At 42.0% G+C, this 27497-nt stretch overlaps 1 protein-coding gene across 1 annotated transcript; it reads right to left on the reverse strand.

The window, feature by feature from the left end:
- Nucleotides 1-21327: 21327 nt before the first annotated feature.
- On the reverse strand, nucleotides 21328-25635 carry LOC111925279 (uncharacterized). The gene is made up of 3 exons (XM_023921696.2): nucleotides 25251-25635; nucleotides 22381-22527; nucleotides 21328-21502 (listed from the first exon to the last, which is right to left on the reverse strand). Exons 1-3 carry the CDS (start codon nucleotides 25396-25398, stop codon nucleotides 21474-21476), a joined length of 324 nt encoding a protein of 107 aa, XP_023777464.2. The 5' UTR covers nucleotides 25399-25635; the 3' UTR covers nucleotides 21328-21473.
- Nucleotides 25636-27497: the final 1862 nt, after the last annotated feature.

A 27497-nucleotide genomic window follows, 5' to 3' on the forward strand; every position in this document is an offset into this window, starting at 1 on the left:
TTTATTTCTAGGACATTAACATATGACTTTATTACTTTTGTAACTTTGGGGCAAATAAAAGCATCGACTATTCTAGTCCAGGGGAGAAAGAGGAGACCTTCTAAGAGAGGCTAAATCATACAGCAGATCACAAATCCTCACTTCATACAAAGACTGAGTGAAGAGTTGAAGCTGAAGAGGCGCGACTCTTTCTCTTGTTTCATTCTGCTGCTCCCTCTCTCGGCTGACGTGTTGTCGGTAAAGAAAACCCACTTGACTCCCACTCAGGTTTGTGTGTGTTTCAGGAACTGCAGCCTTGGGGCCTTCCTCCCCTCAGCCCTCAGCTGACAATAAAGATGGGAACGAAACCAGGACTTTCTAAAAAAATGAACAGGCTTGCTGCAGCTGACGTAAAGTTAAAAGCTGATGTTAAAGAAATTGGCAGTGTTGAAATACTCTCTTTTTTTCCTAATGACTTTCATGCTACTGGCCTTATAATTCCTTGAATGATTGATGAAAAACTGTACATATTGTAGTTGAGTGAGTCAAATCAGAATCTTTCTCTGCTGCACCTGGGTTTTATTTTAAGTTCAGAGAGAACTGGGAAGGTAGGTGATGAGAGGACAAAATAAAACAAAGCTTTGCTTGTCTTTATTTAAAATTACAACGGCAAGTGCACTTCTGGAGGTTTTTAGACAGACCATTTTGAGGGGACTTCAGAAGTAAGTGGACATGGAAGAAGCACAAAGCCACTCAGATTGCCTCAGTGCTTGCTTCATGCACTCCACAGAGAGTCCATGTAAGTATGACTGTAACAATTAAAAACCCAAACCGGTAATTTACTTCCTCATGACCCAAGATTATGATGCTGATACCTTCTGCAAATGAACTCTGGCTGTGCAGCAAACCATGGGGTATGTAGGAGTCCAAATGCAAAGGGAAGGGGAATGGTGCTGATGTGACTCACTCAAGCCACATGATTTTTGGGAATTGTACACTGAACCTTGACTTGCCAGCCATCAGTATTAAAAGATTGTGTTGGTGTATCACCCCACTCTCTACCACATGTTGGAGACTTGTGGAGATTGGGAGATAGCAGAGAAAGGTTATCTCCTGTCAGGTTAGAGCAAACAAGATGTTCCTCAGACAGTTTTAGAGGTAGAAGTAGCTTTTACCCTGGGAACAAAGAATAGGCTAAACTGAGAAAAATACCTACTTTTAGAGGCCTGCAGATGATTTCTAAGGTCTTTTTGCAGCAGCAGGAGGAGGAGGAAGAAGAGGAGGAATATTTGTTGGTCTGAGGCTTAATTTCTAGTCTTCTGTGTTAAACAATAACAGAATTTGGGGAGGAACTGGGATTGGTCTTTAAAAGGTGCTGAAAAATGAAGTCTGCAGTAAGCATTTTCAAATGCCAGCTTCCCTCCTTTGCCTTCCCAAAAAGACAAAACCTCTTCCTGAGGAGACTCGAGGCTGTTGGCTGACTAGGAGCTCATCAAGACCTGACAATGTGCGCTTGCAATCCGGAAAGCCACCGGTGTCCTGATTCAGCCAGCGGGCTGAATCCAAAGCAGTGCGGCTGGAGCACCCTGCTCCTCTGCTCTGCTCTGGCGAGACCTTCTCCCTGCTCCCAGGGTAGTGTGTCCCTGGAGCATCTGGGCCCCCTGGTGTAAAAAAGATGTGGGTCTGTTGGTCTGAGTCCAGAGGAGGGCCATGAAGATGATCGGGGGGCTGGAGCACCTCTCCTACGAAGACAGGCTGAGAGAGATGGGGCTGATCAGCCCAGAAAAGAGAAGGTTCCTGGAAGGCTGTGCAGCATTCTTCCAGTGTGTAAAGGGGACCTGCGTGAGGGCTGGAGAGGGACTTTCTACAAGGGCATGTAGGGATGCAGGGAATGGCTTTAAACAGACTGAAGGTAGGTTTGGATTATATATCAGGCAGAGATTCTTCACTGTGGAGGCACTGGAACAGGCTGTCCGGAGAAACTGTGGCTACCCCCATCCTTGGAAAGCGGTCAAAGCCAGGCTGGATGGGGCTGGCAAAGAGGATTGTAACTAGATGATCTTCCAGGTTCCTCCCAGCCCGAACCGTTCTGTGATTCTATGATCAGACATCCCTTTAGTCTAGTAAGGGATGTCTGATCATAGGGTTTGACGCTTTTGGCCGCTCACCTATCCCGGCACGCCGGGAACAGGAGTCCTGTGCGGCGCTCCGCCGGTGACCCGGCAATGTCCCGGCGGTGTCCCGGCGGTGTCCCGGCCATGTCCCGGTGCTGTCCCGGTGCTGTCCCGGTGCTGTCCCGGTGCTGTCCCGGCGGTGTCCCAGCCATGTCCCGGCGGTGTCCCGGTGCTGTCCCGGTGGTGTCCCGGCGGTGTCCCGGTGGTGTCCCGGCGGTGTCCCAGCCATGTCCCGGTGCTGTCCCGGCGGTGTCCCAGCCATGTCCCGGCGGTGTCCCGGCGGTGTCCCAGCCATGTCCCGGCGGTGTCCCGGCGGTGTCCCGGTGGTGTCCCGGCCATGTCCCGGCGGTGTCCCGGCAGTTCCCGGCGGTTCCCGGAGCTCCGTGGCCGCCGTTCCCGGCTCGGCCCGCAGAGGGAAGCCGAGCCCCGCGCATCCCGCCCGGTCCCCGCCGCCTCTCCGGCCGCCTTCCAGCCCCGTCCCAGTGACTTTAACCCCACGGCAATAGCTCAGGCCGGGGTTTGGGGCTCTGCTGCACGGATTTGGCTGAAAATGCGATTTAGGGGCCACCCAAATATACAGTGAGATAAAGTGGTGGGAACAGAGAGCGGATTTATATTCTGTCCTTTTCTGGTGAGCTCAGTGTCTGCACCTGCAGCTATGGCTCGAGGGCCGCAGGTCCACCCACACCTGCATCCAAAATTCACATTAACCTGCCAGAAAACAAAGCAATAATACAGAAGTTCACGAAAAGCTTGCCTTTATTGAAGTGTCCTGGCTGACACAGCTGTCAGTGTTGTTCTGCAGTCCTGACCCAGTAGCTAAACATCCTGTCTGGCCTTAGGCACAGGGGGAAGGTGCTGCTGGATACCTGTGGGTGCACTGATGGGTGTCTGTCGATGGCTGGGAGTGGCAGGACACAGAGGGAATCACTGCCTGGACACTGCTCCAGAGCAGCTCGGCTGCACCTGTAACGCTTTCTCCCATCTGAGGGGAAGCAATACCCATTCAGGCTGTGATAGGGCATGTAGATGGCTTCCCCACTCCTCCTGCCTCCACTTTTCTTCATTCCCCCCATTTAGTTAGGCTTTCTGCAAAAAAAGAGAATAAACCCCCTGAAGCAGAGAGTTGGCTTTTTGTGGGATAGCCAAGAAAGGTTCATTTGCCTTATGACAGCGGCAAACTCCTGTGCGAAATTACCCATCCCACAAAGGGATTTCCCCCTGCCTCTCCATCACAGATACCTTCCAAACACCTTGCTCCAGACAGAGTTAAATTGTGGGAAATGTGTTGAGTCACCATCCCTAGAGATATTTAAAAGATTCAGAGTTTAGTGCTGGAATTGGCAGTGCTGGGTTCATGCTAGGTTTGATAGTCTTAAAGGTCTATTCCATCGTAAAAGATGCTATGTTTCTCTGTGTTTCTATGAATTGTTTCTCCAACAAGCCAGCAATTTCTCTCCAATATTTGATAATTAGTGACATATTGTGTCCCTTTTGGCTGCTTGCCCACTTCCCTTGACAAGTGCCGAGCTTGCATGTAAAGCTCAAAGAGTCTTATGCAATTATTTTGGTTTGTGTTGTCTCTCTTTTCCTTGGTTGGGAATTGCTAGTGAACACAGTGCCTTCAGGCTGTAATTTCCTGTTGCATATTTTCTGAAACCATGTGAGGGATTGCTCCTGATGAGCTTTCCAGGAGCCTGCTACAATTGAACTTGTCTAATTATCAGCCAGTTATAGCCTTCAGCTTCTTGCCACCCTTTTTCTCTTGTCGTTCAGGATTGTTTTATTTTCCCCTCCTGGGATTTGAGAGCTAAAATGGATCATGGAGTCTCTGACAGTAGGTGTCACAAGTTTCTCTGGGTTAGCACAGAAAAATGGCAGGAAGGGAGGGCTCTGAGTGGTAGGGATGCTTGATAAAGGGTTTATATGGTGCCTATATCCTAGACCAGGGCTTGCCAAAGGATAGTCCAGGAGACAGCAATGACTGTTCATGACAGTGTATCATCCTTGTGCTGCTCTTCGGTAAAGACATGATCTGGTGGGCAGAGGTGGTTGTGAAATTCTTAGGGCTGAAGGTGGCAAGTGGCCCAAAGAAGATGGGAGGATTGACAGAAATGTCAACAGGACTTCAAAGGATCCTGTGTGCATGTCTGCTTCATGCAGCAGAGCAGACGGAGGAGATGCCCCAGCTGTGCCTGAGGTGAGTCCAGAACTCTTAGGGCTAGGAAGATCATTCAGCAACACAGAGCTGGTTTTGACAGGCTGTGTACCAATACAGCCTGCCTACCACACAGTCAGCTGAAAGGTACATCATTTCAGGGAACCTGATCGTAATTTCTGGAGGCAGCTTTATTCCTGAACAAAGCAGTATTCACTGCCAAGTATGCAGGTGTGTTTCTGTGAGCTTTCTTCTTAGCTGCCTGTTTTCCCAGCCTCCTGCATGCAGTGCTCCGGGTCCTTGTGGGGCCATGCTCTAGCCTCACTAGGAAGAGTCAGCCTGAAGGTGATGTTTCCTTCTTTTCTGAGGGCTAAGGTAGAAAAAGGCAATTAATGACTGCGTTTGTGGAGCTGGGCATCTATCCAAAGGAGGATGTTGGGATCCTTGCTCTGGTTTTATGTGGTGCAAATGGCCAGGAGTGGGCTGTAAGAGCTTTGAATTCCCCTCTTCTGAGTGTTGAGAGATTTCCTCCCCAAAACTTCAGTAGGCACCATGGCACCCTCAGGGTCTACAGCCACTTTAGATAAGGAGAGGTATTGTCATGAGTTCCCAAAAGGATCACGGTCTCCTTGAGCCAGTGGTATTCAGAGCTTTCAAAGATCAGAGGCAGCTTGAAAGATCATCATTCTTTTCCTCAGCCCCTGGACTGCCAGCTTTGTGCTGTCACAAGGCTCTGCTTAATTTTGCTGTGCATTTACAAGTAAAAACAGGGTCTGCTTGCTGGCACAGTACCTTTCATACAGCGTCTCTGTCCCTCTCCTCCTTTAAATAATGGGATTTAATGAGCAGAACTGAGTATTTGTGTTTACATATAAAACCTCCCATGCATTTATCAAGGAGGTGTCCAAAAGCTTTGGAAAACAAGGAAAAAAAAAGTATTTTCTTTCTCTGTCTTGTAAGCTTCTATAAAATTGAATTCAAGAACAGCTCAGTGATTGTTTCTCCCTTGCTATAACTGGTTTCAGTGTGTCACTGTACTCAGAAAAATGTATTATATGTGTTAGCAGTTGTTTCTCTGCACCCATCACAATAGCTGAGGAGTTAAAATTGCTAATGATCTTTCCAGCAGCCCAGCTATTTTTCAGCTGCTCACTGAGGCCATTAATCAACATACCCAGGACCACTTGAGCAACATTTGCTAGCAATTAACCTATGGGTATGGAATTTTTTTTTTTTTTTTTTTTTTTTTTTTTTTTTTTAGTATTACATTTCTATTCTAGTCTGAACATCAAATAAAAGATGTATCCTAACACTGCTTTTGCTAATTGAAGAGGCTGGAAAATAAAAGTTCTCAAGCCTACATGGACCAGCTTGATATGAGAAAAGAGGGCATCCATATACTGGGAAAATGTTACATTAAATACTTTCTCAGATTGCTGAACATTACCTGATCTCTTTCTACTCTCTTTCTACTTGTTTTTCCTAATATTATGTAGATGATCAAATTGACACCTGAGATGTGCTGCTTTTTAGTTACTATGTATTTTAAAATAATTACTGAAATATTCCCCTGGGGAGAAAAGGAATTATGTATGCGTTCCCCTGACCTTTACACTGGCTTTACACTCAATGATGCCACTGAGAAGTGTTATCACCTCGTTTTTCACTAGTGAGATGCAGCACTAAAATATTTCTAGTATTACTTAAGTGTTGTCAGCGAAGTTACACCTGGGGAAATCTCCCCATCTAATGTATTCTACTCTGCAAAATGTATTTGACTGGAAAGTGTTACTCTGTGACTTTGCAGAGTTTCTTTATGTCACAGGAGAAAGGAAACAGGGAAGTTAGTGAGAAATTGAAGAAACAGTTTGCCTCTGAAATTATTGCAGCAGACTTTTTCTGGTTTGCAGGACTTTGTGAGATGGCAAATTAAAGATGCCCAAAGGAACAAGCACACACCATAAGCAGAGCTGGTGCAGTATCCTACCTGCATTTATATGACTGCAGAGGACCAGTATCTCCCATCCTAGCATCCACTGGCAGTTCTGTATGGAGGTGGTCCAGAAACCTTAACGTTGCCTAAAGCTGGAGTAACGTCGAGTCCTGTAACTGATCAGAAGCAGCTTAGCTAAAGCAGCACTTGCACCAGGGGTGGGTTGCACCAGCAGACCACTTCTGTTAGCCTTGGTGAGCAGTGAAGGGAGGCTTTCCCACCTGGAAAAAAAGTAATTTTCATGTGTACATCCTTCTGCTGGTGGTATTTCAGAAGTGCAAGAAGAAATAGGGCAGTAGTAGCTTTGGATCCTGGCAGCAGAGGAAGGGTTAGTAAAATAATTAAATTACCTGCCATGCCTGTTTGCATCACTAAAATAAACTTTTTGACTAATAATATAGACAGGAGTGTAATAATAATAAACTTATCACTAAAGTATCCACATCAGAATGACTTTATTTTCTTGTCAACCCAAAGTTTCATGTTTACTGTTCATTTCCCTTCACCCCAGACCTTGCAGGGAGTATGTTCATGCTCCATCTTAGGTTAGACTGAAATCCAGCATCACCAATTTTGGCAGCATTTGTCATCCAGCCATGCAATTCTAATACACAGGACTCTAAGAGAAGCCTAAATATAGTGATTCTCTTGGCCCTTATTTATGTCGGAAACAATGCCAGTTTCTAGCCCACATCATTGTGGAGGAAGGAGGCTTCAGCATGTGACACAAAAGCAAACAAAAAAATGTCTTCCAACACATTTAACGTAACGCTCTTGCTTTCTTTTGGATTATGACTCATGTGTTTTAAATGATTAGTAGAGCCTCAACTTCAAATCCCACTCAAAATAGCCCTGTTACCTCTGATAAGAGAGGAGGATGTCACTTTACTGAGTGTGGCAGCCCTTCTTATCTGCCCTGGAATGAAAAGGCAGGCAAAGAGTGGGCAGGCCACATGCCTGGAAAGGAGACAGTTCAGTTCCCCTGAGCTCATTGAATGTCTTCAGCTCTGGCTAGTGTGAGATTTTGGGATGAGGGACAGACCTTTCTGAGAGAGCAGTGCAAGCAGAGTTAAAAAAAACAGGAGCTGACACCAGGTCTGGGTGTAATGCAACCTAATTAAAATTAAGAGTGGTTGGAAATGTGTTTGGTTATATTCTGCAGGCAATGAAAGGCCATTTTCCTAAAAATGCTATCTTAATGATTTGCCCAATTTATATTCTCGCCTTTTCATTTATTAGTTACCTAAACCTTATAAAAGCAGAGCTTTCTCCATCCTCATGAGGCAGGTGTGTATACAAATGGCAGGTACTGATGAAATGTTTACTGAAAAGATTAGCTTGTCAATGAGGCAAAGGACGGATATTGATCCCCCTTCTATGTTTGTCAACCTGTAACCTGTTTAAGAAATGGCCTACAGCAATGAAATCCAATCAAGCACTCTCTGCAGCTCCAGTTTTCTTGTAATATAGGGAGGGGATTCAATCACAATAAAGGAAATGAACCACTTATCATATAAATGAGGGTAAGGCAATTAACAGGTTACAGGTTCCAAGTGAGAAGAGTTCTGACTGCAACACAGGATTAAACAATGGCCAGTCTGTACACCTGAGCTTTCCTGTGGTCTTTCTACAGGGAAGGGGTGTTGTGTGGCCAAATATGTTGTGAAGTTGAGTTAACAGATTTAACAGAAGAGAGCATGCTCTGTGCCTCCCCTACCTATACCACTGCTTGATAACTTTGTAATGGAAACGTTTTCAGAAGTGGCCAAAGCAGCCTTCTAGGTAATTAATATCACTTGTCAATCCTTAGGGCTGCCCAAAAACCAAATTTTTAGCTCTATGACAGTTGTGAGAGTTTGCGGAACTTTTATTTTATTCAACATCAGAAGAAAATTTTCCAATATGATCCTCCTGACCACCCCCCAGTAATATGTCCCAGGATCAAGTTGTGTTTAAGACAAACATTGGAACCACCAGGCTGCAGGTGCAGCCTTCAATAGCTTGTCTTTATTTAATTTGCATGAATGAGTAAGAGGGCAGCAAGATCTACAGAAAGGCACCTTCTCTTCCCTCCAGCAGAGTGGATACCCATGTACCTAATTTGTAGGTTCAGATCCCTGCCTTGAATTAGAGAACAGCAGCTGATGTTGAAGCTTTGCCATTTGAGACAAGCAATCAATCTGTTTGGCCTCTTAAGAGTTTCCTTCTCCAGAAACACAATCCCAGACCCTGCTGGGAAAAGATGAAATCAAGTAATTTTTCCATTAAAAGTTTAGATCTTGGTACTTGAAGTGGGTTGATTTGGCTGGGTATCAGGTGCCCACCAAGCTGCTCTCCCACTCCCCCTCCTCAGCATGACAAGGGTCTTGCTGAGGAAGGGGACTGAGGGGAAAATATGACAAAAAGAGGGAAAAATAGGACAAAAAAGCTTATAGGTCAAGGCAAGGACAGGAAGAGATTATTCCATCCAGAACCTTAACATGTAAATCCAATACAGTGCTCCAGCCTTCTCCAGCTAAAAAAGTGTGTCACTGCAAGCATCTGATCAGTGCTTAACCTAGAGAAAGTTTTATTTCTAATCTTCTATCTCCAATGCATTTTTTTTTCTTTTTTAAATAATATTCTTCCTAATGCTTTATTGCTTCAAACGTGCACTGAAATCGACTTCATTAAGCAGCCTTCAGAGAGGAGATCAGTGAAAGATTATGCATGGCAGTCAGCAAAATGTGAGGATTCTGGGGCCTGGTGGACTTGGGGAAGGCAAGAAGGTACAGTGCTCAATTGCCCTGTGTCAGCCAGGCCACGTCAGCCTGTCCAGTCTGACCCAGCAGCCTCCAAGTTCAGCCAACTCAGCTGAAAGTGCAGAGAAACCACGGCTGATCTAAAAGCCTTCTGAAAAAGTAGCTTGCATTGGGCTGCTGGTGTTACCCCAGGCCAGGAAGAAGAACCAGCTCTTGTGGCAGTCTGCCAGTGGTGCAGGGTTAGCTTAAATTTTCCACCAGTTTACCTTCCTGAAGTAAGTTGTGCTGTGAGTATTAGGAGTTGTTGTAGGTGAAGAGTTACCGTGTTCCTTAGACATGTCCCACCCTTCCAGTGATGACTATTGCCGTGTTTAACCCCTTCTGGTTCCCATCCTCAGAAATGTCTTTCCAGGAGTGTAGAGTCCTTGAACATTGTCTCTTCTTTTGTAGAACCATGGAATAGAGCCATAGAATGGCTTGTGCAGGAAGGGACCTTAGAGATCTCGCGTTCCAATCCCCCTGCCATGGGCGGGGCCATATTCAACTGGACCAGCTTGCTCAAAGCTCAATCCAGTCTGGACTTGAATACTTCCAGGGATGGGGCATCCACAACTTCTCTGAGCAACCTGTTCCAGTATTTCACCACCCTAATACCTGATCTAAACCCGTCCTCTTTCAGTTTAAAGCCATCCTCCCATGTCTTGTCGCTAGACGCTCTTTTAAAAAGTCAATATTAAGAACAAAATAATAATTTAATTGTTAGATTTAGTAAAATCAATGACTGGAGCTATTTCTCATGAACTTGAAACCTTAGTTTTGTGACTTGGACTGACTCAGACAGCAGGAATAAGATCTAAAATAAAGTAAATTTTACAAGTTTGAAATAAAGGGCTAAATCTTTCATATGCAATGATGTTAAATTTTTCATCCATAAGCAGTCTCATGTGAAATAAAATGCTGAAATGAAGCTGTGACATGGCAGTTCATCTTCCTAAGAACAATAAATATACCCCAAAATTGGTGCAGATATTGGAATAGTCAGGATAGAGTCAAAGCCTTTAAGGTTCTTATGGCATTATCTTGCCATGCAGACACCTTGCTGGTACCAGTACCATCTGGTCCGGCATTCCCAGGTGGAAATGTCTGCCACTCACTCGCAGGAGAGAGGAGAGTCCTACATCTGGTTCCCTCTCTGCTCCCGATACCACGTCCCCCAGAGATTTACTGTCTGCTTTGTTAATGATTAAGAGCTAACTGCAGAAGGGCACGTATCAAGTATGGACATTTTATATTGTGCCAGAATTGAGGAGGAAGCCTCAGGCTTGTGTCCCATGTGCCTCTCTTCAGTATTAATCTTCTCAGTACATGAAATATTTTTCACCAATACATAACCTCACTTATTACTTCCTGCCATTAAGTGCAGCAAATACTCAGACACTCTTCTGGAACATTTCCAAATGAAATCTCAGAGTCATTACATTAACCTTTTCCATTATAGAGCAGAAGGAAATTAGCTATTGGCACACACAGAAATACTTAGAAAGTGGTACGATATTTCACATAATTGTATTTTTATACTTTCCAACAATGCAAAGAGTTAAACAAAAGCATTAAAAATCCTGCATGCTTCATTAAAAACTCTCAATTTCTCTATTTTCAGCAAAATAAGCCATCAGAGTTAGATTCTATAATTGACACCATTGCTTAGGGAACAAACCTATGAATCTTATTAGAGACAAATTCATTACTTTAAGTCCACCCTTAGGATGCAGAGCTCATAAAAGAAACCTCTGGAGGGTTCAGCTTAGGGGATGAGATGATTTCAGGCTGCAAATCTACAGATTTGCTGTAATTAACCTGAACTAATTATTGTCAGGCGATGGGTCAGACATCCTGGATAAAAGCCCCTGACTGGTTTTGTGGTCTACTGGGTTTTCAGCAGGAGAGCTGCTTGTTAAACAAAGAAAAAGTACTGAAAGCACAGCTCTATATATTCTTAAAGTAAAATAAATCTTTCCACTAGGAGAGAATACCAGAGTCCATTTAAAATGCACAGTCAATTGGCACACTGAAATGTATCAATGTTTAATACTTTTGTTAGCTATCTCACTGCAGGCAACCATCAGTAGCAATGGTCAAAAACAACGCCTGGGTGGGCTGTGCTGCTCTCCCTCCACATGAAGAGGACACCTGCCTGCCTGCTTTCGCAAATATTATGAGGAGGGATCCATTAAACAATTCTTCATGCACTGCAGGTGCATGTTCTAGTCCTGTAATGGATGCTGCCCTGTCACTACTCTGCTGCTGCCCTCAAGGGGTAAGAAAGATGCACGAGTGCACCTACAGAAGCCTCTTGGCTGGCATAGGGCAGAAGGAGTTGGCTGGACTCCACAAGATATGCTGATAATCCTATAATACAGATTACCCTGATTCATTTATCACAGCTTCAAAAGGAAGTGGCTATTTTTACCAGTGGGGAAGAAAGGTTTCAAACTTATTGTTTCAAACACATATTTTTGTATGCATCTAAATTTCTAAATTCTGTTGAAATCAGTGGCCATGACACAAAAATATTTGGAGGTCTCTGTCCTTTGAAGATTTCAAGACTTGGCTGGCCAAGATGTCATGATCAGCTTCCATCCTGAGTGCTCCATGACCTTCAGAAGTCCCTTCTGGCCAGCGTTTCTGCGACCCAGTGTGGTTAAGACGTGGTTACAAGGAGAACTCTGTGCTCAGGTGCTGTACTTTCTCAGGAGATGCCTTTTGAGTGCCCCTTGCTGAGGAGTTCTTTTCCCTTCAGTCCAAAGGTCCAAAGCCATTGCTTTTTCTCTCATAAATACACACCTTACCTTCCCTCTCACCTCTGATGGTGCTTCTTGGCAGATGGTCACATATTTTTACTGAATGTTTCTCTGTTATTGGGCAATTTGTTTTCCGCTTCCTCTGGGCGTCTCTGATGCTGTGGGACTGAGTTTCTAACAAAGGACTCTGAACAAGGGAAGCGTGTGTTTGAGTGCAGCACAGTTAGAGCTGATTTTGATGATCACCTACGGACCCTGGGATGCACAAGTGAGGGAGCACAGGGTCAAGTAGTGGGGATACTCAGTGGCTCTTGTCACGTGAGCAACATAAAATATCTTGGTGACATTTCAACTCACTTGAATGTCACTTAAATGACTTTAAATTTTGAGCCTCTGTGAAAAAAAAAATCTGTGTCAGTGTCTCCTGATAAATCCCAGGTCTCTCCTCTGCTGAATAGTGTGGAGTTCCTTCAGGTTCCTCATCCACTCAGGTGCTCCCAAATGAAACTTTCTGTCTCATGGGAGTATTGTGAGTGTAAGGTCATCTCCTATCTGCTAACTTAATGAGATCCATCGAGCTTCAGAGGTCTTGAAATTAAAAGAAATTGTGACTAGAGCTCTTATTTTGCTTTTTTTAAAAAAAAAAATCTGTGTATTACATTGATGGGTTTGTTATTGGTTTTCACTACTTGTATTTCATTATCTTTTTTCCATCATTAGCAGTTTTCTTACTGCCATAAAGACATTTCCTAGAAAGCAGGGGATTTAAAATTTGTGGTAAAAATAGCTGGAAATATGAAAAGTTGAACTGGAGGAAAGTATGGGAGGGATTGATACTGAGCATTACACTGCTTTTATGTGGAGACAACATAAGCTTCTCTGTAGATCTGAATGTTCCAGGTGAATGGATCCTTGTAATCAGTCAGAATTTATTCATTATATGAAACAGATTTTAAAATGCACAAGTAGTAGCATTTATACCCTACTAACATTCTGCAAGAGGAAGTTCTTTAAGTACATCAAATTCTCAAGCTTTGTGGTTTGTGAGAACATATTGCAAACTAAGATCATTAAAATATCCTCCCTCAAAAGATTATGAAGATGCATAGGGGTTTTTTTGGTTTTATTTTACTTTTCTAAGTTAAATGTTTTCATTCTGCCACTAAATAAACAAGATTTTTCTCACTCAGACCTGCAGGCAAGCAGTGAGATACACATGTCCTCATCCTTGGAGGACAAGGGGCTCTGGCTGCAGAGTCCTCGCTGCACTGCAGGGTTGGCAGGGCCTGGTTCTCATGAAGGGCTTTGTTGAATGGGTCTGTCTGGGCTCCTAAGGATTAGTTCTTAGTATAAGATAACCTTTTGCTTCTGAGCATTTCTTGTTTAACCCTCTGACCCTGTATATATCAAGCACTAGTTTACTGTGCATTGTTTCTGTTTCCTGATTTGGGCATGCCAGTAATAACAATGCATCTTCCTGCTGGGAGAGCATGGAGAGTGATGCCAGGTAAAAAGTGCCTTTTTGCCATCCTTCCATGCAGGTCCTCAGCTGACCCAGCTGTACTTCAGCCTTATTCAAGTATCAGACTTCTGATCTTGATGTAAACAGCACCTTCTTCAATGTTAACAAGTTTGTCCTCCGTCGGCTGCCCCATTTACAAATGAAACCTTTTCCTCTATCAACAGGAGGAAATCCTCCAAACCCCTCCCTTCGCTGCCCTGGTCAGCTGTGACTGGTGCTTCAGGTGTGACCTTTTGAGAGCTGGTCTCTCCCTAATCAGCATCAACTCAGGGAAAAAGCATTGCAAGTTTGCCCTGTGCCTGTTTCTGAAGATATTACAAATAAAAACTATTTGCCAGTGAATGGCAAACCCTGACTGTGGCAGGAAAAGCTGCAGTTATCATGCATCACCACTGTATGCCACTACAGACTAATTACTCTAGTGGATCCCAGAGATGAGGCACCGCTACAGCAGACCCTCAAGAAACACTTAGTTAATATTAAATTGTAATCCTATTACCTTTGGATGTTCTCAGTGCTATTAATCTCACAGTTTCCAAGTCAGTAGTTTAAAAACAGATTATCTGAAAATCACAATGCCATTAACCTCTTTCTGTAGATACTGTTTTTAAGCACAGGAGCCAAGAGGAGTGAAAATAACAATATATTTATATTTTCAGTATCTTTCTGCTCGGGAATATTCCACATATAATTTAAAATTCATCAAAAAAACACCAGCCATGAAAAAGATTATTTTCATAATCTATTTATGCTAAAGATAAAATAAACATGAATAATCAGAAATGAATTATCCACTGTCTTTCATAAGTCCTCTATTGGTACAAAATTACCCTCAGATTTATATCCTAGCACTAAAAAACGTAAATAAAATACACTACAGAAGAATTAATGGTTTGATATCTTGAAACAGGTTTCTAGAGTTAATTTATACCCTAATAAAATTTTTGTGGAAAATTCACCAATCCAAAAAAGTCTTTGCAACATGGTCCACAGACTACTGTGCTGAAGTGAAAATTAACTTCTTGCTGACAGAAGATGGAGAACTTTTTAAACACTTATGTATAAATGCTTAAGTAAGATTATAAGCGCATAAGTTAGCACTTACAAGCTTTTTGAATAATATTCTAAATTTGGTCTCTGTTTCTACTGCTTTCTCCTACAGGGTTGAAATCTTAAAAAATATTTTCATTTTTGGTCTCTTCTGTTTTCTGATAATTATCATTCATTGTTGCTATATCTGATTATTAACAGATTTAAGCAGCTGCTTGTTTCTGTCTCTATAAACTTCTGTTCTTATGCTCTCCTCAGTTTTTATTCCTTCTGCAGTTTAAACTAGTCTTTGTTCTTGAAAAATCCCTCTTAGATGGGTAGGAGGGTGAGAACCAGGGCAAGGAAATTTGAAATTATAGAAACTGTCACTTTGAAAAAAACAAACCATTCCCAGAATCTTTAGTATTTCTTGCAGAAATTGTAGGGAATATCTCCTTCATCTTGAGCACAAAAGCCAAATAATGTGGACTTGTGGTCTCACCAAGAGCTGGGGTGTTTAAATTCAAAACCTCACAACAGATGAATCTGGTACAGGCTACATCATCACTTCACTTTCTCAGAGAAATTACAGACCCTCTTGGACTGCATCCTTTCCATTTCCTGGTCAGTGAGGAAGATGGGTGGTGCAATGCTTAGAGAGTGTTTCCTTTTGTGGCTGGGATATTTGCTCACCTTTGAGAAACTCAGGCGTGTCTTCCTTTTGCCTGTGCAAAGGAGCCGTGCCTCCTATTTACAAAGTGCATTAAATATGAGAAACTTCATTAAAGAGATCAAATGGCAGGGAAAAAAATAAGACAAGAAAATGAAATCTTCCCCTTTGAAAGTGTACTCTTAGAAAGCTGAGAGGTGCACCTTGTCACTAAAGTAACATCCATGAATTGTTTCAGTGCTGAAGATCTTTTCAGCTGATTTTACAAGAGCTCCTGCTGGAGCTTGATGATGTTACTTCTGCTGCAATGCCACAGCAGTTTCATGGAGATGGTACAAATTGATGTATTATTCCTAAGAACCCTTCCTTGTCCTCTGGGGTTTCTCTGGGCACTGTGACCCATGATTGCTACCAGGAAAATGGATCCAATCCAAATATTAAAATCTAGACGTGACTTCCATCATCTACTGAGTTTTGTCTGCCCAATAATTAGTAACTACTTGTATGCTTGTCATTGTAGTTGTGTAGTTGTGTAACCACTCCCTTTTCTGTCTGCAGTATGATATTTGAGCTCTGAAAGGGATTATACCAATCCCAGAAGTGATTTAATCCCTTCCACGAGAGTTAGCCTCTTAAAATAATTATTGGGAAAAATGAAAGTGTAATCATTAGTCCAATAATGGCTCTAGTGGAAGGAAACGTAAATTAAGTCATATTGGATCTCTGAAACATTAAATTAGGCAAATTAGGGATCTGATTTTTCTTTAAAAGCCTAAATCTATAGTAGTACTAAAGGAGGGCAGTACTGGATGTGAGAGGAAAATAACTCTCAGTTGTGAAATATCCTTGGACTGTTTAGCGGCATTACCATTCACAGCCACGGAATACATTACATTTTATTGTAAACTTTGTTCCTTAGAGAAGTATAAATCTTGAAAGTGTGTCAATACTTGGCAAAGTAAGCAGTCTCTGGAGGCAAAAAATGTTTAAGACCATCTATCAAGTATAAGAAGTTGATAGCAATTAAAATCAGAGCTGTTTATGTATAAACATAAATTGCAGAGGCAGCTTAAAACTGGCCAGTAAAAATCTTGGCTGGGTGGAAATTGCAATAGCAAAAGACTGCAAAAAGCAACATAGGAATTTTAAGAACTGTTTTTTGTGGCGTACATAATTTCTTTAGCAACAATATTTTCTATGAAATTTTATTGCATCGAAGAAAATGTATGTGTTTATTTATTTTCACATCCAGGTATTCTTTAAAAAACACCACAAACAACAAAACCCAAAACCCACTGAACAATGGGAAGAAGAAAAAAGAAGATGGCTTGGATAAAATATTACTTATATTAAATAAGCACTAAACCAGGTTGTATTTCAGTGCTTGCTATTACCCCAAAAAGATACTGAGAAGGATGTGGAATGATTTAATGTTAATTACTATAATAATAATAATAATGATTATTTTTTAAATGATTGTGTATTAAAAGGGAATTATTAGTTCTGTCTCTTTAATGTGTAGGGTTCTCAGGAAATAGACTATTGTGGTCAGTCAGCACAATTTTATTGCTTCTCACAACTGTTACAACACAAAAAACTTTAATGGAATGAGAGCCCACAGAAAGATTATTGGGGCTCTTCCTCTCCTGAAGAGGAAAGGGACTGACCTGTGTAACCCAGCCACTGGGTAGCCAGTTGCTGGTTTGCAAGGAATGTGTTGGTGTTGTTCCAGGTTTCTGGTCCAGTGGTCAGTCTTGGATCACTGTGTTTGGGTCAATCCCTGAGGAGATGCAAGGGGCACAGCCAGAGCACCAATTAATGCAGTGCTGGAGGGGATGCTCTGGGCTGTGGTTGGACCCTGCCTCTTCTACCGAGGCTTCCATGACTTTGGGGATGGTAAATAAAGTCAGTGAGGCTGTTTCCTCCCTTAAAACATGGGGAGGTGTGAAGAAGACACCAATTTAAAATGTGACAGTCCTGGGGAAGCTTGAAGAGCAGGGGTGCTGTGCCCACATGTGCCATGGACATGGGGAAACTTGCTGGCAGCAGGAACAGTGCCAGGCTGCTGAGTGGAAGGGAGAGACCGTGGCTACAAAAAGTGGGACTGAATGCTGTTAAACAGAGCATAATGTACAATGTTTATTTGAAATTAATGAGGCTTGCATGTCTTCAAAATGTGTTTTAATATTTAAATTGCAGAAAAAGTAAATTATTAAAATAAAGTGTCCATGAATTATCACCCTTGATCTCCCAAGCTGCAGTACTAGAAAATGAGAAACAAAGAGTGCCTAGGTCAGTGAGGTAAAGGAAAGGCTGTCCCCTTTTCATGATGATTTTTTTATACTGTCAGTCTACCTCTTTCCATTTCTTCTCAGCTGTGGAAAAGATGTCTCAGGAAGGAAGTCTTAAAATGGGACCCAAATCAGGACCTAGTATGTAATTGAGAGATTTTGGTGTTCCAGACACCAATATCCACCACTAAGGGAACAGAGAAAATCCACCCACATAAGTGTATTAAACCTGGCATTATTTGACAGAGAAGAAACATGTCAGGATCTTCCTTTCATCTTCCTTACTTCCAGAGTAAGATCAGTCCAGCAACTGTTTCTACATCTGCTCCAGAACAGTGCAAGAGAAGAGGGTTTTAAGTGCTCACAGCTTCCTAGTGGAAAAGAGTGTCTGAGCTTCTTCCCAGATTTGCAGGGCTCCTGCTCTATGCATACACTGTGAAGAAAACCAGAACAAGTGAGATGGTGAGGCAGCATTTCATTGCAGAGAGCTACTAGACCTTGGATCTCTCCTCTCCTCTGTTGGAAGAGTCCTTGGACAAGGGAGTAGTCTTCTTTCTCCTTCGTGCAAGAGCAGGGCTACCAATGGGTCCCTTATTAACACAAGGAGTAAAGGGAAGCCCTAGGAAATAACAGAAGTATTTCGGTATTTTTAAACTTAGACTTTGTCTTGCACTGTCTCCATCAAGAATTTGTGAGAATTTCATAAAACAAGACGTGAACAAATCAATAGAGGAGACAGCATCTGAACCACAATGCAGGCATTTAATGTCTCCTTGTGCATTAAATTACCCAATTAATGTATCCTGTTGCCTTAGCCTGTTCTAATAAGGCTTGACTGTCGCTTATCAGCCCCTAATCTTCTAAATGATGAGCAAGAACTGCAGCTGGATTTACAAGAGCCTTTGGGGCACAATACCAAACTCCCAGAGTGCCAAAGATCCATCCTTGGAATTATGCTTATTAGGGTTTCTCATTCATTCTCATTTACTTCACACAGATATCCACTAATAAGATCAGATTGACTTTATTATTTATTATTTATTAAGTACTATTAAAATAGATACACTGGATAATCAATTTCTGCGTATAAATAATTCCTAAAAAATAAGCTTTTGTGTTGCATAAAAATGTTGTTTCAGATACCAATACTCCTTTGAGTTAACTGAGTTTGCCTGCTATGTGCAATTATTTTTTCTGAAAGGCTGATATATAGTTTAGAATGTTTTGGGGTAAGAAAAAATTTTCCAGAGTAACTGAAAGTAATTTTTATGGGCTGTGTCCATGAGTTAGCTAATTAGAATAAAGCTTTTGGGAAAGAATGGTAGGTAATGACTAACTTACAGGGATAAATGATTTTTAATAGACAGTGGCAGCGTCTTCAGAATGATAAATACTTTCTTGTTGTATTATAAAAAAATAAATAAATCTATTTTACTAAGAGAGACTTCGTACGAACTGTGAGGCCAGCTGGGGGGAGGAATAGATTCATTTAGATAAAATGCTATTAAATTGCCTGCATAGTGTCCTGTCAGACGACTATTGATCCCATCCCATGGGAGAAATTGATTTCTGTGCAGAGAGCTATGTGCTCTCTGCAGTGTCTTGCTCCTCTGCTATTGCTCTGGTAATCACACGCTGCTGCCTCTTTTCCTTTCTCTCTCTTGCCGTCTGTTTGTTGTGCAAAGATTGATTGAGAGACACGAAGGATTCAAACTGCAATATTTGTTGTTGTTTGACCTTTCCAGTTATATTCTGTTAAATATGTAAATAGTTCATTTGTAGTTCTGTACATATGAATTTGCTGAAGCAGTCGGTGAGGAAGGCTTCCAGGGGGATGCTTGTACCTTTGTTCTCCTGTAGACCTATTAGAGCTGACGCAGTGAAGGGATTTCAAATGCAGCTGAGAATTCTCCCTGCTTCTGCAAAGCTGTCTAGGCTAGTTCTCAACACAAGATCTAAAGATGGGAAGATAATTCAAACTTCTAACACCAGAATTACGTAAAAGCTGAAAAGTGAAATGATAAGTGATTAAGCATCCTTGCTTTGGTTTCCTTCTTTTAGGTGTAAGTACCCTTTGTCAGCTCTCATTAATGTGACTCATTTTTTAACAAGACAAAAATACCTGAGGTCAAGCAATGACAACATTAAAGTTGAAACCCACTTTTAAAACTCCACACTTTGAATAAGAAACAAGGTCTTTAATTTCCGTGAAATGGTCACACATTGTTTCTCAGATAATACAGCTTCAGTTTGTCTGACGAGTTATGTATGTACTTGACTTCTTCTGCTATTTCTTGTCATTCTTATATTGGTTTCATTCTTATGACTCATTTATCATCATCATCAGCGCTAAGCAGTTGTTTGAATGTCAGCTTGTGGGGATCAAGGTCCTTGCTGTTCTCTGGGAGCATAACGTGGCATTTGCACATGGAGAAAAAGCTCTGAATGGGAAAAACCCAGGGTAGACCTCCTGGCTTCAAATCATGCCAGTGCTAAGGGCAAAGAAGGGAAAAAAGATCTGTTGGTATATCACAGCTGTGCTTTAGCAGTCCCAGGTTTCTGCATTAGACCTAGGAAGGAAGGTGTAGGATGGATCATCCTGGAAGGTTTTCACAATCTGACGGGAAAAAGTCCTAAGCAAACAAGCCTAACATTAAGGTTAACCCTTCTTTAACAGAAGTTTAGATTAGAGAGCTTCCCTCATTCTCCTCACACCAAGGTCTTTTTGAAATAAAATCTTCCCATGATTTTATGAATTCATGTCCTACATTTAAACATTTGCCCAAGATAACTCCTTGTTAGGACATCAGCTCTAGCCTGTGAAATGAAGCCCTTTTATTCCAATTGTCTTTTAATGATTTGGGTAGCACATCAAGTGGAGATAGATTTCTTCTCCTCCTCATGAGTCTCTCCTCCCTGCTATCATTTCACCACTCAACATGTAATTCAACTCTGCTTCAACTGGAGGCAAACGTTGACTTCTTGTGTGCATTCTGGAAGGTGCCCAGGCAGCAGGGAAACCATATCTGACAGCATAAGGTGCATGGAAGGAAATACATTTCCCTGCTGTGGAGAAATTCAGCTGAGATGGGAATGCCCAAGCAAGGTAACAGGAGTCATTGGAGATCACTGACTGCTGCTCCCCAAATACAGCAGCTCATAACTTCTGGCCTGAAGGTGTGAGATTCTCCCTCTCCGTCTTGGAGTGGAGAAAGAGAAGAAGCAGCTGTGCTGTGTGGCTTTGTTTGAAATACAGGGAGAGGGAGGTGATAAAGTAGGGAGGATGAGGAGACAGAAAGACAGAAGGAAGATGAAAGTGTGGGGTGGTTTGTATGTGGGAATTTGCATAGGGAATGTACAATGTTATGTGTATTTGGGGAAACATCAGCACATATGAAGGAAAGGAGTCAGATGTGAGGAACAGCAAAAAACCCCAGCAGTGAGACCAGTACCAGAGAAAATGGGCTCTTTTCCTTTCCTGTTCACACCTATCATAAGTTTGCAGGGGAAGTTTCAGTCTGACTGGGGCAAAGCTGACACCTTGCTGCAAGCAAACAGGTACTAGAAATTATTGTGAAAGGGACCTCAAAAACTCTACAGGTATACAAAAAGCAGTCCTGGGACCTGTTTTTGTTTGCTTATGTGTCTCCTTTATTAAGTACAATTTAATTTGATAGCCTATAAGAAGTACATCTAGAAGGAACTGCTGGCTGCCCCTTACTGAGTGTTTCTATGCTTCTCTCTCACAACAGGGTGACTTTTGCACTGTAATTACTTTTTGTAAAATAAACAAAGCAAGCTACTTGCAATTGAAGAGCCTAGTGTTGCTAAACCCAGGAATTTCCTAAGACAGCCTTGCAGTCCAAGTATGTTAACTTCTGTTGGCTTGTGTTTGTGCTTCAGAGAATATTTAACCAAGGAAAGAACCATCCCCCATCTCTATCCCCATTAATTTAATGCAAGAATCCATAATTTTAACAGAAACTTTATTTGTGCACATGGAAGGCTTTGCCTTTCGTAACAGGGAGATCAAAGAAGGGGAGAAATTGTCAAAGTCGATGGTGAAGGATGAACTGCTTGTAGTGTTTATTTCTAGACTGCTGTTTTTCTTCTATTCAGTGTCTTCCTCCTTTTCCACCCATGGCTAAGGAGAAATACAGAGAAATTGTGAGGAGAATATAAAGCAAAGTTGCAGTACAGGAAAATATATAGACTATACAAGCATTGGCTACAAACCTTCCCAGGTCAAAGGTCTCTGCTTTTATTTGAAAGACACTTTTTGAAATTAAGAACTTCAGTCCTGTCTCCAGTGCTCTTCCTAACCCCACAGGATTCTACTGACACAATTAGCATCCTTATTGATGTATTCAGGTATAGACTAGGCACTCTCTCATAATTTGGTTTATTTTATCTGGATATGGGTTGCATTAACCTGGCAGAGTGATGGAGGGGATTTCTGTTCTCTGCTTTGAGATGGTAAGTGCAAGCAGATTCCTGTGGTTTTGACCCAGTGAATTTCCTTTAAAGGAAAGAAAGCTAAGCTGTTCTGAAAGGCCCCAAGAAGTAGACTAATGATTCCTGTCTGCCAGTCTGATAACTCCATTCTCATGTTTCACTGTTTTTTCCCACTATATCTGCTTTGTATGTTCAATTTTGGAGTTCTTGGCTTAATCCTAAATTTGTGACTGAAAAAGAACTATTGAACTGCTACTGTGGTGCTGATGAAAGCATAACCTAAAAGTCCACTGGGCTTGTTCTGTCACTGTGTTTCAGATTCCTGTCTCTGCTGTCTACTCATACCTTTTCAAGTTTGTGGCATAGTTATTTCCACTCATTTCCCAGTTTCATCTTCCCTCCAAGTTTAAAGAAACAAACAGTAAAAATATTGCTTCAAGTACAAAGCAGCCACTTCTGTTACTTGCATCCCTTCATCTAGTAATTGTACAGTAAACGAGCTGAAATATTGCTAACTTCTCAGAAGTAATGTGTTAATTCATCTTTATCTAGAGGACTCTCACTTACAGATGGACTGGATTGTAGAAGTTGTACCACCTCTGGGAACTCCGCCTCCGTGAGCTATGGCCTCCTTGGACATCATGTCGGAGGCCCTGGATCCACCAGAGATCCCACTGATGGTATAACCTGAGGACTGGGTTGTGCCTCTGGCACCTAGAACAGTTACAAAGGATATGTTACTGCCAAAAAAAAAAGGAAGAAACCTTGCCTTTTTTTGAAAATTATAAACTACCATGTTTTAAAACAATTCAAGGCTAGCAGAGGTACCAAAAGACAAGGTGACTGCTGATTACGTGACTTGTTCTGTCAGTGTACTGCTTTTTAGCTGCCACCCTGGGGAAAGGATATTATCAGTGCTGTTGTGGAGTTCCTAGAACACAAAGAAAATCTATGGCTCTTGCACAGACTGTTTTTGATAAACCTGGATCTCCAAACAGGTTCAGCACAATTTGTCTCTGCTGAAAATGTACTTTTCTGTGGAGCTGCCTGAGAACAAACTTCTGTAGAAACTAGGAATTGTTGCACTTTCTGTTCCAGGTGATGAACATGTTCCTTTCACTTCACTTTCTCTCACATAAACCTGTAACAGATACCTGTAAAATTCAAGTACCACAAGCTGTGGTAACCAGTGGCCAATTTATACCTTCATCTCAGTCTAAATAGGCCCCAAGCAATATATTCCTTCGCAAACTCTTCTTCTCCTGGGAGAGGAGTAAAGCATTAGTGATGACAAATGTTAGTGATAATGCTTAAAGCATTCCTGGAGGATGCTCAAATATTTTGGTGATGAGCTTGTTATAACATCTTCTGTAAAGTGATACTGAACAATACTCATGCCCCACTGCAGAATCAGCCGCTCCTTCGAGCATGTTTGTTCTGGGGGGAGGAAGGGTTACAGTCTGAATGAAAAGGTTAAGAAGATGTGTTTGGAGAGATTTCAGTGAGCACCTGCGGAAATGAAATCAGGCCCTTTTAGCTCTCAATCAGGCAAAGAATATGTGGCAAGCTCTCCTGCTGCAGGGAGCCAAAGCTCACACCTGTCTTGGCAGTGTTACAGAGCTAGCATTTTCCACATGGATAAAAGCTCTTTTGGAGTATCTCCTGTCGGCATGGCTAAGGTTTCCTTGAGACATGCAGACTTCTCTTCACCAAAATAGTGGTTTTCATAAAGGTCCATAGTTAACACAGAGTTTGCAAGAACAAAACTAGGCGTAGTTAAATGCTTATTTTGCTCCTGTTTCTTATAAAAATTCTCAGCACACGGAGGGATAGAAATCTTCAGTGTTTAACTTAGAGCTGACACCTTCATGCTCTCTGTAGGGCGTCTCCACTAAAGAGTTTGCCACCGGTTATGAGTGTGCTGTATCACCCTTATCTGTAACAGAAGGCAGCTTGTGCAGCTGACTAACATGACTAGAGTGAGCACTGGCATCTTCTGCCTACCAAGATTTCTGCTGCTAAGGCAGTGTGGTGCCTGAGAGCAGCTCTCCTCCCTGCTTTTCACTCTCTGTCCCACTCCTCTCCCGGCTTTCTCATATTCTATCCCTTGGCTGCTACTATCCCTTAAGCTCTTTCCTACTGAATATTCAATAAACACTGTATTCAGCAACCTAAACTCACAGATCAAATCATACAAAGTGAAAATTAAAGAAATGCCTCACAGGAGTCACATGCAGTATGTCTCTGAATGACCCTTATGTCACCTATTCCCTCGCTGTCTAGAGGGCCTCAGTCTATGAATAATATTGGCAGCAATGTAATTATTTCCTTTCAACTTATTTCCTTTCAATCAAGCTTAACACACTTTTCTGCTGTTAAAAGGTGCCCTGAATCTGGACCCTGGCCATCTCACCTCATCACCCACCCATTTTATGGCAGGAGAAGTCACACTCAGTTCCATCCTTCGGACCTCTACCTGCTGATTATGGAAGCAGTAGACAGTGGTGGACGGATATGGCAGAGATGCCCAGCTATAATCAGCCTGCTGCTTGGCAAACCTTTGACACATGGGACATGTGGATCTGAGACTCTGAAGGCAGAAGGGGTTTTGAAGCATCTATCCAAGGTCAGAGAGCTAATTACTGAGCTGCTGGGTAAAGCAGGATTGCACGGGGCACTCTGTTCTGTGGAGTCATGCCTGTTCAGAGGATGCCTGCTGAATCAGGTCACACAGGCAGGTCTGGAACTGGACCTTGTGCCCAGTTCCCATGGGATCTGGGGTTAAACAAGTGCCAAGCTGGTCAGAGTCATCTGGTCAGGGACTGTTCCAGTATGAATGCCAGTAGAACAGCAAACACCTGCAGGGTTAGCTCATGTGAAAGGCAGCCATGCCTCATTTTAGTTTTTAAATGGGGGCTGTCAAGGATGTGCATACATTCCCTTCATGAATTCCTCTCTCGGACTGCAACTGATTTCTCTACAGAGTTTGCATAAGGTTTTAGGAGTTCACTTTGTATGGATGTGAGTGAGTAAAGAGCAAAGTAGATCTGATAATTTATATGAAATGTAGCTACACAGATCATGTTCTTGCATAAGTGCATCATTGCTTGTCACTACCCTGACTCTTCATATTATTGATGATTCCTGGCAGAATGAAGAGATAGCACAAACATCAAATAAATTCTGTCCAAAACCTCACGAATACCACATATGTATATGTTCATCCACACATAGCATGTACACACACAGAGAAAACACCCTCAATAATATCCCTCTCATAGCACAAAGTTAAACAGAGGAATTTTCTTTTTTTGGTGCCATACAGGAACATAGGAGAGAAGAGATTATTTGGCAAGCTTATTTTCAAGGAGAAACTGTGAAATAGGCCTGTTCCTATGCACTGAACCACAAAACCACACACAGAGAATTGCTCATACCCATTTCTTGTAGAGTAGAAGTGGGGCCTCCAGAAGGCACACCTCCCCCAGAGGCTCTTGCTTCTCGGGACATCAGTGATGAAGCAAGGGATCCTCCTGTGATCCCAGAGGGAGTGAACCCAGCGTTGCGGACGTTCTGGTCAGACATGCTGCTTTCTGCTGGTGAGAATTCCAGTGAAGCTGGTGGCTCACCTCCACTCAGGGGTGGCTCAGACCATCTTTTTATACACTCTCCAGCTGACAGTGAAGAAATGAAATTGCTGCCATGATAAGGAAGAATAGAAACTGAAACTTATCCTCAGCTGGGAAACGAAACTGAACTTTGTCAGTTCATAGACCTTTTCATTTGCTGTTGCCACTCTGGAATTTAGGCAAACCAAGTAATAGCCTCTTGTGATACTTAAACAAATTACTAGTGCATGAGTCATTGTTTGGCAAGTGATGCAGCTGAAAGCTTTGCTTATTCACTCTTTTGCATTTCACTCTATTGCACCGGATTGCATCTGTAGAAGATACTGCCTTGTTTTGAGAATTCGTGCAACTCTGAGTGAAGACAAGAGACAGAAAGGCAGTAAAGTGGTGGCATGCAGAGACTTCAGGTGGGTTGGTTATCACACCCAGAGTTCAGCTGTGGTACAGCTGCCTCTGAAAACACTGGTTTACACAGAGCTGGAAATCAGAATCCAGCTGACAGTGGATGGTTGGAATTAATTTCTACGTGGAAGGTATCATGAGGTTCCTTGTGTCATATGAGCAGATTGACACAGATGTGTTTTGTTCTTCCTCATACAAGTCCCTCTAAAGCAAAGCCTCTGTCTTTTAATGAACAGGCCTTTGCAAATGGCACACATGCCTTTATTACAGCTTTTCTTAGCCAGGAGTTTAAATAAGACTCATTAAAAATCCATGGACCTCCCTTAAGTAAAGAACTTCTGATTAGGTCACACGACCACAGGAATGGCCTCAAAGAGGAAATTTACAGAATAAAACTATAGTGTTTTCTCAACAGTGTGATACCTATATCTTGTACATGGTGGGTTTAGAACAAAGGATATGGAGTCTGTTCCTCTCTTCTTATATGTGTTTTTTATCTGAGTGGTGGAATATCTGGCCCATGTACCCCTAAACCAGTGATCTTTTAACTCTTTTCTTTCATTCAGCTTTTCAATTCATACATGTTTGTTTTCTTTAATTCTAATGTCAGTTATTTTTATTTTCTACTCTGCTTGCATTAGGTCTTCTGTAATTATGGTGTATCTTTGGCCCCATAATTTCTCAGGTTCCTCATTTATCATTTTAATTTCTTAAAATAATAAAATACTGAAAATTTTTAGGTAAAATTCCACATAAAAATAGGACAGTGAATGCTGCAGGCCTTCTTCAGTCACAATAAAACCAAAAATGTCAGTTGCTTTGTGCATATTACTGAAAATTCCTCCTTCAAAAATGGTAAAATCCTTTGGTGTTTTTTTGATATAATTTATTTAATATTGCAAACAGCCCATTAGGAAATGATGGTGAAGTCTGGCAAAGCCAAGAAAAATGAAGTCTTTACAAACTGCAGAGATTCTATATGAAGTGACATTTTACTCAGTCCTAAAACACAAATTATAATGGATACACACAAAGTTGTTTAACTAAAAAGAATTAAAAGTAGATATAATAAAAGTTTTATTGCCAAAGAAGTGTCTCAAGGCAATTCAGATTGGCAGAGACATAAGAAAACAAACAGGAAAAGAAGAAATTACTAGAAGTCTCATTAAAATAAGATGAAGAAACTCAGTGTAATAAGGACAGGGAAGACACTGGAGGGATTTAAGGCAGGCGTTGGACTTGTCTCTACAAACTTTCCTGATGATTTGGACTCTTGGTTCAATCTGCTTATCATCTCTGGACCTGTTGTGCTCCCCTGCCGTGGTGGGACAGCACCTTGCTGTGCCCTGGTAACGTGTGACATGAACGTCATAGCTTCCAATTTAGAAAGACATAGTGTCACTGCTGAAGTGGGATTTGGGAGCAAGAACACAGTTCTTGAGCCTGCAGCTTCCAGTGGTTCTGTCTCCATAAATTCTTCCAGAAAGGTGTGCTTTTCTTCTCCTTTCATGACACAGCTTTGTGTTAGACATTTTCCTAAATGGTTTCCTACCTTTTTTTTTTTTTTTTTTTAATAGTTAGAAAGGGTAACTTCCAAGATCTTAGGGTAAGTGTAGTTAATGTTCAGCTGTGTTTTCAAGGAGACTGGCACAG

This window comes from Cyanistes caeruleus, chromosome 1, assembly GCF_971803275.1.
Source record: "Cyanistes caeruleus chromosome 1, bCyaCae1.hap1.1, whole genome shotgun sequence".
Classification (NCBI taxonomy): Eukaryota; Metazoa; Chordata; class Aves; order Passeriformes; family Paridae; genus Cyanistes; species Cyanistes caeruleus.